Source organism: Pseudophryne corroboree, chromosome 7 (assembly GCF_028390025.1).
Source record: "Pseudophryne corroboree isolate aPseCor3 chromosome 7, aPseCor3.hap2, whole genome shotgun sequence".
NCBI classification, from domain to species: Eukaryota; Metazoa; Chordata; class Amphibia; order Anura; family Myobatrachidae; genus Pseudophryne; species Pseudophryne corroboree.
In genome coordinates this window covers 62,390,561-62,406,707 of record NC_086450.1, presented here as the reverse complement: position 1 = coordinate 62,406,707, position 16,147 = coordinate 62,390,561, and the positions used below count along the sequence as shown (strand labels likewise).

General features: G+C 46.3%; 1 protein-coding gene across 6 annotated transcripts in view; it reads right to left on the bottom strand.

The window, feature by feature from the left end:
* Nucleotides 1-16,147, bottom strand: part of ASB18 (ankyrin repeat and SOCS box containing 18) — a 78,980-nt gene that overhangs the window by 39,684 nt on the left and 23,149 nt on the right. For 3 of the 6 annotated variants that reach the window (XR_010181899.1, XM_063933222.1, XM_063933220.1), the window contains exons 2-3: nucleotides 3,166-3,433; nucleotides 1,780-2,284 (exon numbers count right to left, since the gene is read on the bottom strand). Coding sequence is in view for 5 of the 6 variants with exons in the window: in XM_063933222.1 (XP_063789292.1) it covers nucleotides 1,780-2,284; nucleotides 3,166-3,433 (773 nt within the window). In the remaining variant the exon portion in view is untranslated. Of the gene's footprint in view, nucleotides 1-1,779; nucleotides 2,285-3,165; nucleotides 3,434-3,926; nucleotides 4,135-6,845; nucleotides 7,069-12,247; nucleotides 12,500-16,147 lie in introns of those variants that run through there. The other 3 variants (XM_063933223.1, XM_063933221.1, XM_063933224.1) reach the window with 3 other exon arrangements.

Below are 16,147 nucleotides of genomic sequence, written 5' to 3'. Positions count from 1 at the left end.
TAAAACGCAGTGTTTCCGCCCAGTAACACCCATTTCCTGTCAATCACATTACGATCGCCGGAGCGATGAAAAAGCAGTGAGTAAAAATACTATCTTCATTGTTAAATTACTTGGCGCAGTCGCAGTGCGAATATTGCGCATCCGTACTAAGCGGATTTTCATTGCGATGCGATGAAAAATACCGAGCGAACGACTCGGAATGAGGGCCATAAAGAGGTGGTAACTTGGAATAACTGCTCTCACAGAGATAGCTGTACTGGATGTTTGAGCTGAATATGACGTTACTCCAGGGTGTTCATGACAGCTTTGAAAACACTTTGCTCCTATGAAGTGGGCTTAATTATATATTGTGCTAAAAGCCTAATATTTTCTGCACATTAGGCCTGAGTCATGTTTTGTAATTAAAAAAAAGCAAGCCACTGGCAAAACCATGTTGCACTTCAGGTGGGGCCAGTGGCGTAGCAACAGACCCCGCGGTGGCTTGGAGGCGCTGGGTGGCTTGTGGGCGCTGGGGGTAAAGTGGGCACGCCGCTGTCAGTGCAGCAGAGAGGAGCCGCCGGCCTGAGGAGCAGCACCGTGGGAGAGATGACCCTCCCAAACTGTCTGCTGCCTCAGAGGAGACAGTTATTAAGGATGCTAGAGAAGGCTTTGGCCATTTTGTGAGGGACATTCTCAATAGTATGAAGGGGGCAGGTGCGAACAGCGGCCCCCACCGTGAATGCAGACCCATGCAAAAGCAGCCAGTATTTACCCTGCACAGAAAAAAATATAACCCACCCAAATCTAAATCTGGTGTATACAGTATATACCCCTACTTTGTCACTTGGGCTTATCCCCCTGAAGAAGTCTTTGCAGGATGGGATGAAACGCGTCAGTGCGTTATTGGACACTTTTTTTTTAAAACCTGGTTGGATTTGGGCCTGAGGTTTTTAATCAGATTAGCTGTTTTAATAATATACTATTGTTTTCATAATTTATTATGTTTTATGGTGTGAAATAAATTGTTGGCACATATTACATTATTGGTGATCCTCCTCTTTATATGAACTGCTATACTGGGAAGCCCATTGGAAGTGTATGAGAACATGAAAACCCAAATGCTCACTAAATGGACAGATGAGCTGTTTGTGGCCTATTTTCTGGTATATCCACCAATATAAATGCACAACTTGTCCTCGTTGTTTATAATCAAAAACTACTCTTAGATGATGCCATTCTTTATCACTTACCATCTTAAACATAGGTGTTTATAATCAGAACAACGTGATTCCTACCAATATAACTTGTATTTCAGAAGCATAAAGTATGGTAAGTCCCATCTTAAAATGATAAAGCGTTAGTGTAGGTCCCTATCTGAAAGAGGTCACCATAGTAGCTGGGTGTCCACAGTTTTTTATCAAAATGTGCACCAAGAACCTCATGCTCAGCCCCATAGGTAGGGCTTGCAGCCACCAGCAGATGTGTGGAGAGCTGCCTGGATGCTCCAGATGGCTCTACACACTGCAAGATACGTGCCCGAAGCATCTTCTCCATGCAGCACTGAAGCTGTACTGCAGGCCGCAGTTTCAGACAATCAGAAGTAGGGGCCATGGAGCAGCAATGGTGCCGCCCCCGAAGGACTGCACCCTGGGCGACGGCACCACCCACCCTTCATTACGGCCCTGCTCATTCTAAAACTCAGCTATTGCATTTTTATCTTGGTGTCAGGACTGTGCACCTGTATTTTGGTTTGTATAATATATATATACATGAAAATAAATTAGAAACTGTCTATCTTACCATCCCAAAAGCCTCTGGATAGACGCAGCGGGCTCCATGGTTAAGTAAAGCACGCACAGTAAGATGAGGTCTCCTCTCTCTGTATAGCTCGGCACTTTGCAGAACACAGCTAAGGGGCAGAACTCCATTATAATCTGTAGCATTCACATCCACACCAGCAGCCAGTAGAAGCTCCACCAGGCGGTGGTCAGCCTTGCGGCAGGCATGGTGTACTGGTCGCCTCTCTTGTTGATCTTGAGCCTCAGGATCAGCTCCTTCCTCTAAGAGAAGCTGGCAGAGCTGCAGGCGGATATTCCCATCACCTCCATTCCCCCCACATGCTGCAATCAACGGGGTCTCACCATCTAAGTTCTTGCAGTTGATGGCACTGATGGCACCTCCATGAAGGTATAACTCCACATGATCCAGTAGTCCTAGCCGTGCTGCAATGTGGAGCGAGGTGTCTTGCAGTTCCTCCGTGGTCTGGTTCACAAGAGCCCCATGTTGTAAGAGCAGCTCTGCACATCTAAATATATGTAACAAGACTTCAATCATTCATCTGGAACCGTCACTGCATGCAGGCACCATTTACAAGCATCTCATACTCTACATAGACCAAATGACACAATGAGACACATTTAAAGAATCTGGCTTCGGGCAAACCTTTCAGCGTTGTGTCTACATCAGCACATTTCAGGGGGCACAGATTTAATAACTGAGAGGGATGACAATGCTGTGAGATTCTTAAAGGACACTTCCACTTTTGTCTGGTCACCCCCAGTCGATTTCCTCTGTCACACTGACTCCAGGAGAATGGATTCCTCCATGCAGAACTGGATCAGTATAAAGCAGAACCTGTGTGTACTCTTGGGAAGGCCTATTACACCTTATTATGGAGACTTCCTTAGATTTATAAAGTCTCAGCAGGTCTGAACCATAGGTGTTTGGCACAGGTGTGACCAAGGCGGGCCAATAAGATGTGGAGAGCGGGCTAAGTGATGTGTGACGGGGAACAAAACGTTGCTACGTTAACATCGGAACTCTGCCATTAATGAAAAACATTGACCATCAGAAACAAACCATCAATGTTTGCTAAACTTCGATGGTCGATATCCATCCCTATTTTCGGCCACCTAAACAAGGTGGAAGAAGAGCACAATACAATATTTTACCAGTATATACCGTAGTGCTACATCAGTATCCAATGCTGTATTTCAAAATATGTTAGTATTTAATTCCATGTGGCCTGTTTAATTGCCTTGTTTCAAGCTGAACATGTATACCTGCAGAAGCTGCCATTCCTTTTAGTACCTCCCACCTGCACGCCATATAATCTACTTTGTAGGCCTGTTTAATCACTGAAGGCATAAAATGGTCTTAGCAATCAGAAGAACGTGACCAGACTACCTTAGAGAGCTCTTCGTTTCACAGAAATGTAGTGGGACTCGGCCATCGTCGCTGCGTTGGTTGGGGTTGGCTCCATGTTCCAGCAGTAGTTGAACGCAGTCATCATGCCCTCCAGAGCAGGCTTCATGTAACGGAGAGCGCCCTCCAGGGGCAGCATTGGGATCTGCGCGGCGATGTAGGAGATACCGGACACATTCTGTATAGCCACGAGATGATGTGATGCACAAGGGGGATGTCAGCTCCTGAGTATATTCCAGCGTCCACAGGCCTGAGGTACACAATTCCACAACACAAGTAAGAACAGAGAATGGGATAGAAAATATGAAAGGAAAGCGTGAGAAGAGAATGTGGAACCACTACCTACTATGAATATGGGAATAAAATAAATGTATGTAGTCATAAAGTCGCCACTCAGAATGTTGACACATGAATTATGGATAGACTTAATGTTAGGGTTAGGCTGCAATTAGGACTGTCGCCACTGAAAATGTTGACATTCTAGACATATTAACATTATTGTATATGTCGACATTCAGATCATGTCAGCACTCTGGTGTCGCCATTCTGAATGTGGGCATATTATACAACACCTGAATAAATCATTATTTTGATCCCAATATTCAAACCATGAAAAACGTGCAAATATTAGTGGAAATAGACAGAATCTAGGGGTGGCCATAAAAATCATTTGTTCCCAATCTGACCTCCATACTGCTATCAGACTGTTACAGTAGCTGATAGTAACCACGGGGCAAATTTACCAAAGGGTGAGTAGCGCTGTTGCCGGCCCATAGGGCTTTTCAGCCTTCGATAAAACATGCCTCAGAGATGGATATTATCATCATTATACATCAGTGGGGTTGTATCCAGCAATAGGATTATGGCGATGCCTTCCTAGTAAGGATGGTGGAGCAAGTCTGTGCTTCCACCTCCATTCTGCATCTGTGAGCTGACTAGATGGTTCCAGCAGGCAGATATCCCAGGCTGGTATCGCCATGGCAACTAAGTGTCCCTTAACTACCCCGGTGATATTTAATTGGTAGATTGCAGAGATAAGGGGTTTCTATCAGCCAATTATAGACCAGACCCATAGCATAACACTTCCTTTCCTGTTCCTAATTCTCCTGTCAGAGGATTGTCCTGACATGGAGGTAGCACTTACACCAAGGATAGGCTACTTGAAACACTTCCAGGGCTGCATTGCGCTGCCCCCTAGCCATCAAAAGGGCCACATTACTTTTAATCTCAGTAGTTACATTACAGGTTGAGTCTCTCATATCCGAGATTTCAAAATCCAAAATGTTCCAAAATCCAAATTTCTTTGAACGCGAATGAGATAGTGACACATTTGCTTTCTGATGGTTCAATGTACAAAAACTTAGTTTTAACCACAAAATTATTAACAATATTATGAATAAAATTACCTTCAGGCTGTGTGTATAAGGTGTATTTGAAACATAAATGCAGTCCCATACCCAAGATTTCTCATTATGGTATGCAAATATTCCAAAATACGGTATAATCCCAAATATTTCTGGTCACCAGCATTTTGTATATGGAAGACCCAACCTGTATTACATTTTACCAACAGCCACTGTAGTAATAACATCAGGCATTTTAAATAAGTGCTACAAGCTATACAAAGGAATTATGGGGGTAATTCTGAGTTGATCGCAGCAGCAAGTTTGTTAGCAATTGGGCAAAACCATGGGGGTCATTCCGAGTTGTTCGCTCGCAAGCTGCTTTTAGCAGCTTTGCACACGCTAAGCCGCCGCCTACTGGGAGTGAATCTTAGCTTTTCAAAATTGCGAACGAAAGATTAGCAGAATTGCGAATAGACACTTCTTAGCAGTTTCTGAGTAGCTCCAGACTTACTCGGCATCTGCGATCAGTTCAGTCAGTTTCGTTCCTGGTTTGACGTCACAAACACACCCAGCGTTCGCCCAGACACTCCTCCGTTTCTTCAGCCACTCCCGCGTTTTTCCCAGAAACGGTAGCGTTTTTTCGCACACACCAATAAAACGGCCAATTTCCGCCCAGAAACACCCACTTCCTGTCAATCACATTACGATCACCAGAACGAAGAAAAAACCTTGTAATGCCGTGAGTAAAATACCTAACTGCATAGCAAATTTACTTGGCGCAGTCGCACTGCGGACATTGCGCATGCGCATTAGCGACTAATCGCTCCGTTGCGAGAAAAAAATAACGAGCGAACAACTCGGAATGACCCCCCATGTGCACTGCAGGGGGGGGCAGATGTAACATGTGCAGAGAGAGTTAGATTTGGGTGGGTTATTTCGTTTCTGTGCAGGGTAAATACTGGCTGCTCTATTTATTACACTGCAATTTAGATTTCAGTTTGAATACACCCCACCCAAATCTAACTCTCTCTGCACATGCTATATCTGCCCCCCCCCCCTGCAGTGCACATGGTTTTGCCCAATTGCTAACAAACTTGCTGCTGCGATCAACTCAGAATTAGGCCCTATGAACATATTAATCTTGTGTTGATGTAGAGGTGCTAGGATGTACCAGCGGTAAATATAATAATGCAGCATATTTTCTTTATGTTTAAACATTGATTCTGGTCCTTTATCAGAAGCTTGTAATCCTCCCCTGTATTTGCCTATGAATATGAACACGTACCATTCACAAACTTAGACCTGCTTCATGTAGAATTTGAATTTGCTAACTACTACAAACATCCGAAATACCGTATACTTATTCATATAAACTATTGTATAAAATCTAAGTTGTAATGTATTATACATCTCATACTAAACAGACGGGTAAAGAAAGACCACCTGGATTGACTTGCAGTGCTTTACCTTCAAATGCCATATTTCTAAAATTATTGCCGTGCTTGCCAATAATTTGTTGCAGGAACTGTTCTTCCCTATACCCTAGCAGACCTCGGGCACAGGTAAGATATATGAATGTAGAATAAATGGACTGCCATCTATTTTCATACAATACAATGGTCTGTTAGTTTTAGTGTAGGGATCAGTGATCCCTAAATCAATGTCAGTAGGCCAGCCGAGGCTTAAGGTGTCCATACACTAGATGATATTATGAGCGATTTGGCCATTATCGACGGATTGGAACTACAAGCCGTTCATAATAGTGCAGATCGTTCAGTGTCTGTGAACGATAATGATCACGATGCGCGGTCCCGTTGGTCGGAGCTTCTGGTCTTCCCTGCTGCAGGGAAGATCTGAAGCTATCATCAACAACAGCATGTTCCTGGATGCAGCCACTCCCAGATCTTAAGATCTATCTTATGTGTATTGGACTATATCATTTGCCCAGGACTGCCGGGGAGCTGCCGGGGGAGTTCTAGGGAAATCGTTAATGAGAATGCATCGTTTACAGGTCGTCTAGTGCACAGGTTCTCTAACTCGGTCCTCAGGACCCCACACGGTGCATGTTTTTGAGGTCTCCTCACAGAATTCCAAGTGACATAATTAGCTCCACCTGTGAACCTTTTAAAATGTGTCAGTGAGTAATTAATACACCTGCGCACCTGCTGGGTAACCTGCAAAACGTGCACTGTGTGGGGTCCTGAGGACCGAGTTTGAGAACCACTGGTCTAGTGTATGGGCACCTTAAAACTGCCTGTTCTCTCAAGGCCGAGTCTGTGCCGCTCAAAAACATGAGAAGAGCAGGAAGATGATTACCTGCCAGGCCGAACCTTGCAGGGGTCTGTGTCTGGTACCCCATTTCCTCCCCTCTGATATTCAGCACGCAGTTGGCATGCCTGGCTCCCAAAAGCTGTACAAGGCTGAGGTTTCCCGCCTCCAGTGCCGTCAGGAGAAGATTCTCGTTGCCCTGATGCTCCTGGTGACCCATCTCCCAGATGACCTGCACTTTGTGCAGAACTCTGCTCTCTACACTGACCATCGCTAGCCTAGGATCAGGCATGGCCCACCTGCTGAGTATTTATAGGACGCTGTATATGTGTGTGAGACATGGGGGAGATAGCTGTGACAAAGAGGCACAGGTCACATGCAGGCTACACAAAGCTGCTGGTGATTATATTATCGGCGTCCTGCCCAGACCTGCATTCTTTTGTACTTACATTATTAACATACATACAAGAGCACTGTATATTACAAACACTGATGAGTGTTTACAGACACATAACAACATGACGTAGCCTGAGAAACACGCCGGCCTATCTAAGCCGCAGGGTCAGGTGCTGCTTGGCCTCGGTGCAAAAAAAATAACACAACATGTTGTTCTATTCAAATATCATGGGAAGAATTTATCATTAGTGGCAGTGGGGGCACTGTCATTTACTATCACCAAACCCTCTATTCCCGCCGGCAGGTTTCTGTGGTGGGTGTGATGCTGCCAGATTTACCAATATTATTCCGGCGATTGGCCCTTGCAGCTACCGCCATCTGAAGATGGCAGTAGCTCATTGTAGCCTATGGGCTACACTTCGCATTTGCAGCCGGCAGAGGGTTCCCCAAGAACCCTCACCGGAAATGGTCGCTGTGCTTAGCAGTCAGCAGGACCGCACATGCGCACCACATTCGACACATTGCAGGGATGATGTGATCGCATTCTGCAGTGCGATCTTGGGTGCTAATATTGCACCCAGATAGCATTTCAAATGCAATCAATGATCAATGGGTCCCTGAGGCTCTAATTAGAGCTCACCCGGCAAAGCGTAATACGTTTATTACCCATCTTACTGAACCGCTGTTTACTGGTTGATAACCTTAATAAATTGATCCCTGAATATTATTATTGAGTATACTGATTAACCAGCTCCTTCTTGCACTGGTGCTTGGAAGCACGGACAGGCTGTAGGGCAGTAGCGCACTACCTGGACGATTTCTTGCTGGCAGGTCCAGCTCAGTCTGGGCAGTGCGCGCAGTTGCTGCAAGAGCTTTCAAAGATTCTGAACGAGTTCGGAGTCCCCATCGCGGGGGAGAAAACTGAGGGCCCAAAACAGGTAATCTCTTACCTAGGTATAGAGATCGACACAGAGAAGATGAAAAATCGAAAAGTTGGAGCGAGAGATCAGTGCATGCGCCCAAGCGAAGTCAGTTACCTTTGGCCAGTTGCAGTCATTGCTAGGGTCGCTGAATTTTGCTTGTCGCGTAATCCCTATGGGGCGGATTTTCAAGCGACGTATGGAAAGGGCAACAGCGGGAGTGAGGAAGAAACATCACTTCATCCGCATCAGCGGGAATTGAAGGAAGATTTGTTAGTATGGCAGGATTTCTTGAAACAGTTTAACGGGGTGCGCATGTGGCCGAGCAAGATATCGCCAAACCATGCACTGCAGCTGTTCACAGACGCAGCAGGAGCCATAGGCTTCGGAGCGTACTTGCAGGGAGAGTGGTGCGCAGAAGAATGGCCGCAAAGGTGGAAGGACAGCGGTTTGACTAAGAACTTGTCAGCTTTGGAGTTGTTTCCTATAGTGGTAGCCGTAGAGGTTTGGGGCCGCAGGCTAGAGAATAAGTTCATACAGTTTTGGTGCGACAATATGGGCGTAGTACAGGCCATAAACAGCCAACCTGCCTCGTCCGCACCGGTGATTAGGTTGCTGAGGTGGTTGGTAGCGGCACGCTTGAGGCACAACATCACATTCAGGGCAAAGCATGTACCAGGAGTCGAGAACGTTATCGCGGACGTGCTGTCACGTCAGAAATGGGAGGTGTTTAGGGCGGCAGCGCCGTTCGCGCGGGGCCAAGGTTTAACATGCCCTTCTCATCTTTGGCAGATAGCCGAGCCTGTTTGAACGAGCTGGTGGAAAGGTCCCTGGCGCCAAAGACCTGGAAAGCGTACGTGGCAGCATGGGAGAAATGGCAGCAGTTCCAGGGGAATGTAAGCTCAGAGGGCCAGACGCCCCTGCAGCAATTGTTGAAATTCTTAGGCAAGAGTAAGGAGGAGGGAGCATCAAGGGCAGTGGCAAACACCAGGCTGGCATGGGTATCTTTCTTTTCAAAGTTGCTAGGGAGAGGACCTAACTAAGGCATTCGTAGTGCGCACAGTGATGAAGGGATGGGCCAGAGCGGAGATACGGAGACCGGACTCCCGGGAGCCAGTAACCATAGAGCGGCTTAAGAGCATTATTCACATAGTGGCGAAAGTATGTAACGGAGAGTACGAGGAAAAACTGTTTAAAGCAGCGTTTATCATGGCGTTTAGCGGAGCATTTAGGGTCGGGGAGCTAGTAGCGCAGTCAAAAATGGCCACCGGAACAGGCCTGTTGGTAAAAAACGTAGTGGCCTCGCAGGGCGCGGTCTTGTGCAAAATTCACAAGTCAAAAACAGACCAGATAGGTAAGGGAAGATGGGTCTAGTTGGGCAGGCACCCGGACACAACAGTCTGTCCAATCGAGGCGGTACAATTTTTTTGGGAGGTCAGGCCAAAAGGGGGCGAGAATATCCTCATTCATGTGGATCAGGCGGCACTTACCAGGTTCCAGTTCACAGCCATATTTAAAAAATGCATCAAGGAGTTAGGCTGGAACCCGAGGAAGTTCGGAACCCACTCATTTAGGATCGGCGCGGCAACATCCGCCGCCAGCCAGGGATGCTCAGCCGAAGAGATAAAGGGGAAAGGGGGGTGGAAGTCAAACAGTTACAAATCTTACGTCAGGCCGGTGGCCAGGGCACCGCAATAAAGGGAATTGACGACTGTCCTAACACCCCCCCCCCGCTTTCTCTATTCTTCGCAGGGATCGCCGGGAAGCGGTGTCGGATCTTCGGCCATTCATACATATTCTGGGCAGCGGCACGGGCCGCAAAAAGACCATATGGGCGCCAGCTGGGGATGAGGTGAGAAGAGGCAGCAGTTTTTTGGCTGGGCAACAGGGGCATGGTATGGGAGCAGGCCAGGGAGGCCTGGCTCAAGGCCGAGCGGGCATTGGGAAAGCCCAACGTGTTGGTGTTGCACCTTGGGGGAAACGATATCGGGAAAACAAAGTCGCTAGACCTGATCAGGCAGGCCAGGGAGGACATCGCCTGGATAAAAGGGCGGTGGAGCAACGTGCGCATAGTCTGGTCAAAAATCATCCCGCGACTAGCCTGGAGGGGGGCTAGGTCAGGGCACGGAATAGACAGAGCTAGGAAGAAAGTCAATGCGGCCATCGGTAAAGTGGTCACAGCCAACGGGGGAAGCGTTATACACCACAATGACCTTGCAGGGAGATGTGAGGGTTTTTACAGGCACGATGGGGTGCACCTGTCGGACATAGGCCTTGATATCTTCAACAATGCGTTGCAGGATGCGTTGGAGGGTTTGCATTGGTAGCGCAGGGTGGGGCTTCGGTCCGGAGGTCGCTGGGACCTCGTGTGGCGGGGAAGGAGCGGTGCACAAGGCATGGTAAGGGGGGATTGTCAGAATGCCTCGCATAAGTCACCAATTAGTAGGCCGTACGCCTGGTTCCAGCTAAATGCGGCAGGGGCCATACGGGTTGCGTGCCGTGGTAGGGTGTTATGCACATGGTAGCTGGTCCCCCAGCGCAGGGGGCGTGGTCCGTCGGCCCGCAAGGGCGGGCCGGGTATGCCTCAGGCGGGGAGGGAGCGTGGCCGTCGCCGGTAAGGCGGCGTAAGGCACGCCCCAGTCGTTTCTCTAAACAGCGGGAGAGCCGTGCACTGCTTCCTCTCCTTTTTACGCTGCAATGGTGTGTTTTTTGGTATTAGGTGGAAATAAAGCTGTGACCATAAATTCTTTGCACAAAATTACCAGTCTCGTCTCTAGTTATTTGATTAGAGCAAGCCGGCGGGGCGCTGGGAGGTCACCCTCTCCATCCTTACCACACAGAGACATAGGTTTCACCCTGACAGTATTTTAGGTGGATTACTATGTCCCAGATCTTGTGCCCAAAAATCCCCTGACCCAAGGACAATATACAACAATACACTGGGTTCATTTTCACGTGTGTTTCCAGAAACATCCAGTAAATGTTGGTGAATTCATTTTCTCAGCATAGTTTCATTAATCGGTATTCGAATTGCTCCTGTTGCTCTGCTGCGGTGAAATGAACAATCTATATAAGTAGCAAGACAGCAGTGCCACCTAGTGGTCATACCGGGGTGAAATGTAATGGAACTTGTAGTTCGCATTACTGTAGTTAATTAAAATGAGAGTAAATGGTTTTGTTACTGTCGTTGTGTGCCTAATAACTATTGATGCTGTGATGTGTTGTCAGATATTATAAACAGCTGGTAATTCATGTTTTTACTGATGATTTACTATTTCATATTACAGGTTGAGTATCCCTTATCCAAAATGCTTGGGACCAGAGGTATTTTGGATATCGGATTTTTCCGTATTTTGGAATAATTGCATACCATAATGAGATATCATGGTGATGGGACCTAAATCTAAGCACAGAATGTATTTATGTTACATATACACCTTATACACACAGCCTGAAGGTCATTTTAGCCAATATTTTTTGTAACTTTGTGCATTAAATAAAGTGTGTCTACATTCACACAATTAATTTATGTTTCATATACACCTTATACACAAAGCCTGAAGGTCATTTAATACAATATTTTTAATAACTTTGTGTATTAAACAAAGTTTGTGTACATTGAGCCATCAGAAAACAAAGGTTTCACTATCTCACTCTCACTCTCGCTCAACAAAGTCCGTATTTCGGAATATTCCGTATTTCGGATATTTGGATATGGGATACTCAACCTGTATTAAAAGTGTGAAACTGGTGCTAAACTGACAATATTCTGTGATATTGGACCTAATTCAGACCTGATCGCAACAGCAAACTTCTCTAATGGGCAAAACCATGTGCACTGCAGGTGGGGCAGATGTAACATGTGCAGAGAGAGTTAGATTTGGGTGGGGTGTGTTCAAACTGAAATCTAACTTGCAGTGTAAAAATAAAGCAGCCAGTATTTACCCTGCACAGAAACAATATAGCCCACCCAAATCTAATCTGTACTTGTTACATCTGCCCCCCCTGCAGTGCAGCATGGTTTTGCCCATTAGAGAATTAGGCCCATTGTTTGGTCTGTGCAATTTGGCAATTATAGTATGAATAATAATCATATAAAACAAGTAATGAAATAGACAGACATATAGTACATACCATGGATCCTGCAGTTCCACCTCATCTCCTCTCCTCCAACCACCAATGTCTGATTGACAACTTCCAGGCAGTCGCTGAACAACATTATGATCCCCTCCATGTCTCCGTCAGAGAAGCAGCGGAGAACGTACCTATCATCCCAGGAGTAATGCCCCAACATTCTCAGTTGATTTTGTCCTCTGTTCTACTAGTGAGCATGGAGAGGTGCCCAGGCTAAGTGCTTGACTGAATACTTCAGTCCCAGCCTGTGTCCCAGGGTAATCCCACCAGCTGGGCATCTCTTAAACCATGCAGGTTTTAATTTATCTTTGTATCATAATAGGAAGAGCATGGTACAGTAAGGGAGACATGGGGTATTAGTCTAATAGCTCAGGGCTGGAAATAGCAGCAGAAAGAATGGTACAGCAAGATAGCACTGTACAGCACTCTATAATATGGTGATGCTATACCTAATAAAGAATAATATTAAAGTTTTACTTATGACACCATGTAATATGTGCATTGTATTTATGCAATGTTATAAATGTACAGTAATAATCTATTATTTGTATTAGACTGCGAGCTCTTGGGAGGAGGGTACGCCATACTCTTGTTTCTCAATCCTGGGCCAATATTTACTAAAAAATCGAGTTTGTCCGATTTGTGTTTTTTTTTTTCAAAGTCCCAATCCGGGAATTCACTAAGCACAAATCTCGGCAGTGTCTGGTCTATTCGTAATGGATTTAACGGCAAAGTTCTGAAATACGAATGAATAGACCATCAGTCAAACGCGGCTGTTATTTCATACAATACGGGTATTCACTATTCATTCGTATTTGAGTGTTAGTCTCTGAGTGCTCAAGTGCGGGTCTATTTTTTTGCGAATCGTTAAAAAAAGCAGCAAAAAAATAGACCTGCTTTTTCCAGTTGAGTTTGGATAACCATGCATGGATCAGTGAGATCTGTGCATGGTTATCTATGGGAAAGGGTGTGTTTAGTGTTTTCGGTTGACCGAAAGTAACCTCACCGCTGACCGCAAAGTTCCCACCATTGGATACAATGGAGCTCCCTGATTGGCTGAAGGGACCCTCTTTGACAGGAGTCAGGGGGGATCCTGGCAGTCGGGGAAAGGGGTCCCATGTGTAAACATGGGACCCCTTTCAGTGCGTGGTCGAGTTTCCGTTTTTTTGTTTTGCCAAGTACGTGGATTATACAAAGAAGACAAGCAACACTGGATTATGTGAGTATAATTTTTTTCACAGGTACCCCGAGGATTCTACATGGAGAAGAGGACCGAGCCTCATGTGAACATAGGTAAGTATGTATGTTTGGAGGTGTGCATGCATGTAATAAACTTATACTGTCACGGTGTGTGTGTCCTGTTTTTTGTTGGGTATTTTTTTAGTAGTAGTACTACAGGTACCAGCGGGCCCGGTTTTCCACCGCATGCTGGTACTTGTGGTTCTCCAAGTACCAGCTTGCGGGGGAGGCTTGCTGGGACTTGTAGTACTGCTACTAAAAACAGTATTCTCATTTTTTACACTTGGCTATCAGACCCCCATCCGCCGCCCTTGGATGGGGGGGACATCCTCGGGCTTCACCCCTGGCCCTTGGGTGGCTGGAGGGGGGGGGGCCTTGATTTACGGGGTTCCCACTCCAGGGTACCCCGGCCAGGGGTGACTAGTTGGGTATGTAATGCCAGGGCCGCAGGGACCACAATAAAAGTGTTCTCCCGGCTGTGGCATTATGTATCTGGCTAGTGGAGCCCGGTGCTGGTTTAAGAAATACGGGGACCCCTACGCTTTTTGTCCCCCGTATTTTTTGAACCAGGACCAGACGCAGAGCCCGGTGCTGGTTGATGAAATATGGGGGAACCCCTGTCATTTTTCCCCCCATATTTTGTCAACCAGGACCGGCTCAAAGAGCCCAAGGCTGGTTGTGCTTAGGAGGGGGGACCCCACGCAATTTTTTTCTGAATTTTTAACATTTTAAACACCTTCTTAAGGTACACAATGAAGCCCTGCACGGATCTCACAGATCCGGCCGGGATTCCTTGTATTTTGTCAGGCAGTGTTTTACTCATCACTCCCGTAAAACACTGCCTGACATTACGAATCACATCGACATCGGAAAATACGAATTTGGAAAAATCGGCAGCTTAGTGAATGATCGTATCAGAATTCAAAAAGTTGCAGTAAAATGCACCCGATACCATTCGAGTTCAAACACCCTTAAAAACGGCAAAAACATGAATCTTTGTAAATATACCCCCTGGTCTCCAGTGCAATCCCAATCAGAGTCAGTAGCTCTTGTTGATGTGCAGTTAAATGGTTAATTGCTACGTGCTGTTTCTTGCCTTTGTGTTACTGTGCTTGACTCATCTGTCTAAAAAACATCAAATGTCTGAATAAATATTATTCACTAAACTTTAAGGTCAGACTGTCTAGACTCCAGGTGCAGGACTTGTTTACATGCCTCTATAAAAGTATAGGCATATGCACAAGTCTGTCACTGTGTTATCGGAGCGCCAAAGTGCTGTATGGCAGAATAGTACTTAGCCCAAGAAAGATTGACACCTTATCATATTGACTGCTGTTTGTCTTTTATCACATGTATCCTGTTAAATTCAATAATACCTAATTCGATTTGGAGTCAAGGTGTGGACTAACCTCCTTGCTCTCATGGCTACTCACCTACCAACTTATAGGCATCTGCCAATCGCTCTGCCTCTTCCTGTCCACTCTCCCAGTGTACTGGGTTATTGAGTGATACTGTTTATAACTATTGCTATTCAATTGATTTGTTACCACACATTATGATAAATACAATACTTAGGGGCTGATTAATTACCATGTGATAAAATCGACCGAATCCGCAATGCGATAATTGATTACATTGCATGGTTGTATCAATTATCGAATGCAAGGATAGAATGCTTGCATGCTCTGTCCCTGCGATGACCATCCGCAACAGTATTGAGGTATTTTTCTGAAAAAATACCCTTATGTCCTGCTGCGCATGTGATGCCACCACGGTTACCGTTGCTGCTGGGTCGACCCCCCCATCACGACTAACACCCCCCACACGCGCAACGGATTCCTCCACACAGTATATATACTTACCAGTCCAGGAAGCCGGAGATCGGTGCTCCTGCAGGGCTGTCCGGCATCGGATCCTGTGCAATGCTTTGACCCCCGATGCTGTAAAGTTAGCTGCCGTTTTGCAGCATCTGAGTATGCATCATCACCTGCACTCTGTGTACTAGTTGCAGTACTGAGTATGCGCCATCACCCGCGCTCTGTGTTCTAGTTGCAGTACTGAATATGCGCTATCTCCCGTGCTCTGTCTACTAGTTCCAGTACTGAGAATGCGCCATCACCCGCGCTCTGTGTACTAGTTGCAGTACTGAGTATGCGCTGTCACTTGTGCTCTGTGTACTAGTTGCGGTACTGAGTATGCACCATCACCGGTGCTCTGTGTACTAATTGCAGTACTGAGTATGCGCCATCACCCGCGGTCTGTATACTAGTTGTAGTACTGAGTATGTGCCATCACCTTCGCTCTGTGTACTAATAGCAGTACTGAGTATGCGCCATCATTTGTGTTCCGTGTACTAGTTTCAGTACTGAGTATGCGCCATCACCTGTGCTCTGTGTACTAGTTGCAGTACTGAGTATGCGCCATCACCTGTGCTCTGTGTACTAGTTGCAGTACTGAGTATGCGCTGTCGCCTGTGCTCTGTGTACTAGTTGCAGTACTGAGTGTGCGCTGTCACCTGTGCTCTGTGTACTAGTTGCAGTGCTGAGTATGCGCCATCACCCGCGGTCTGTGTACTAGTTGTAATACTGAGTATGAGCCATCACCTGTGCTCTGTGTACTAGTTGCCGTACTGAGTATGCACCATCACCTGTGTTGTGTACT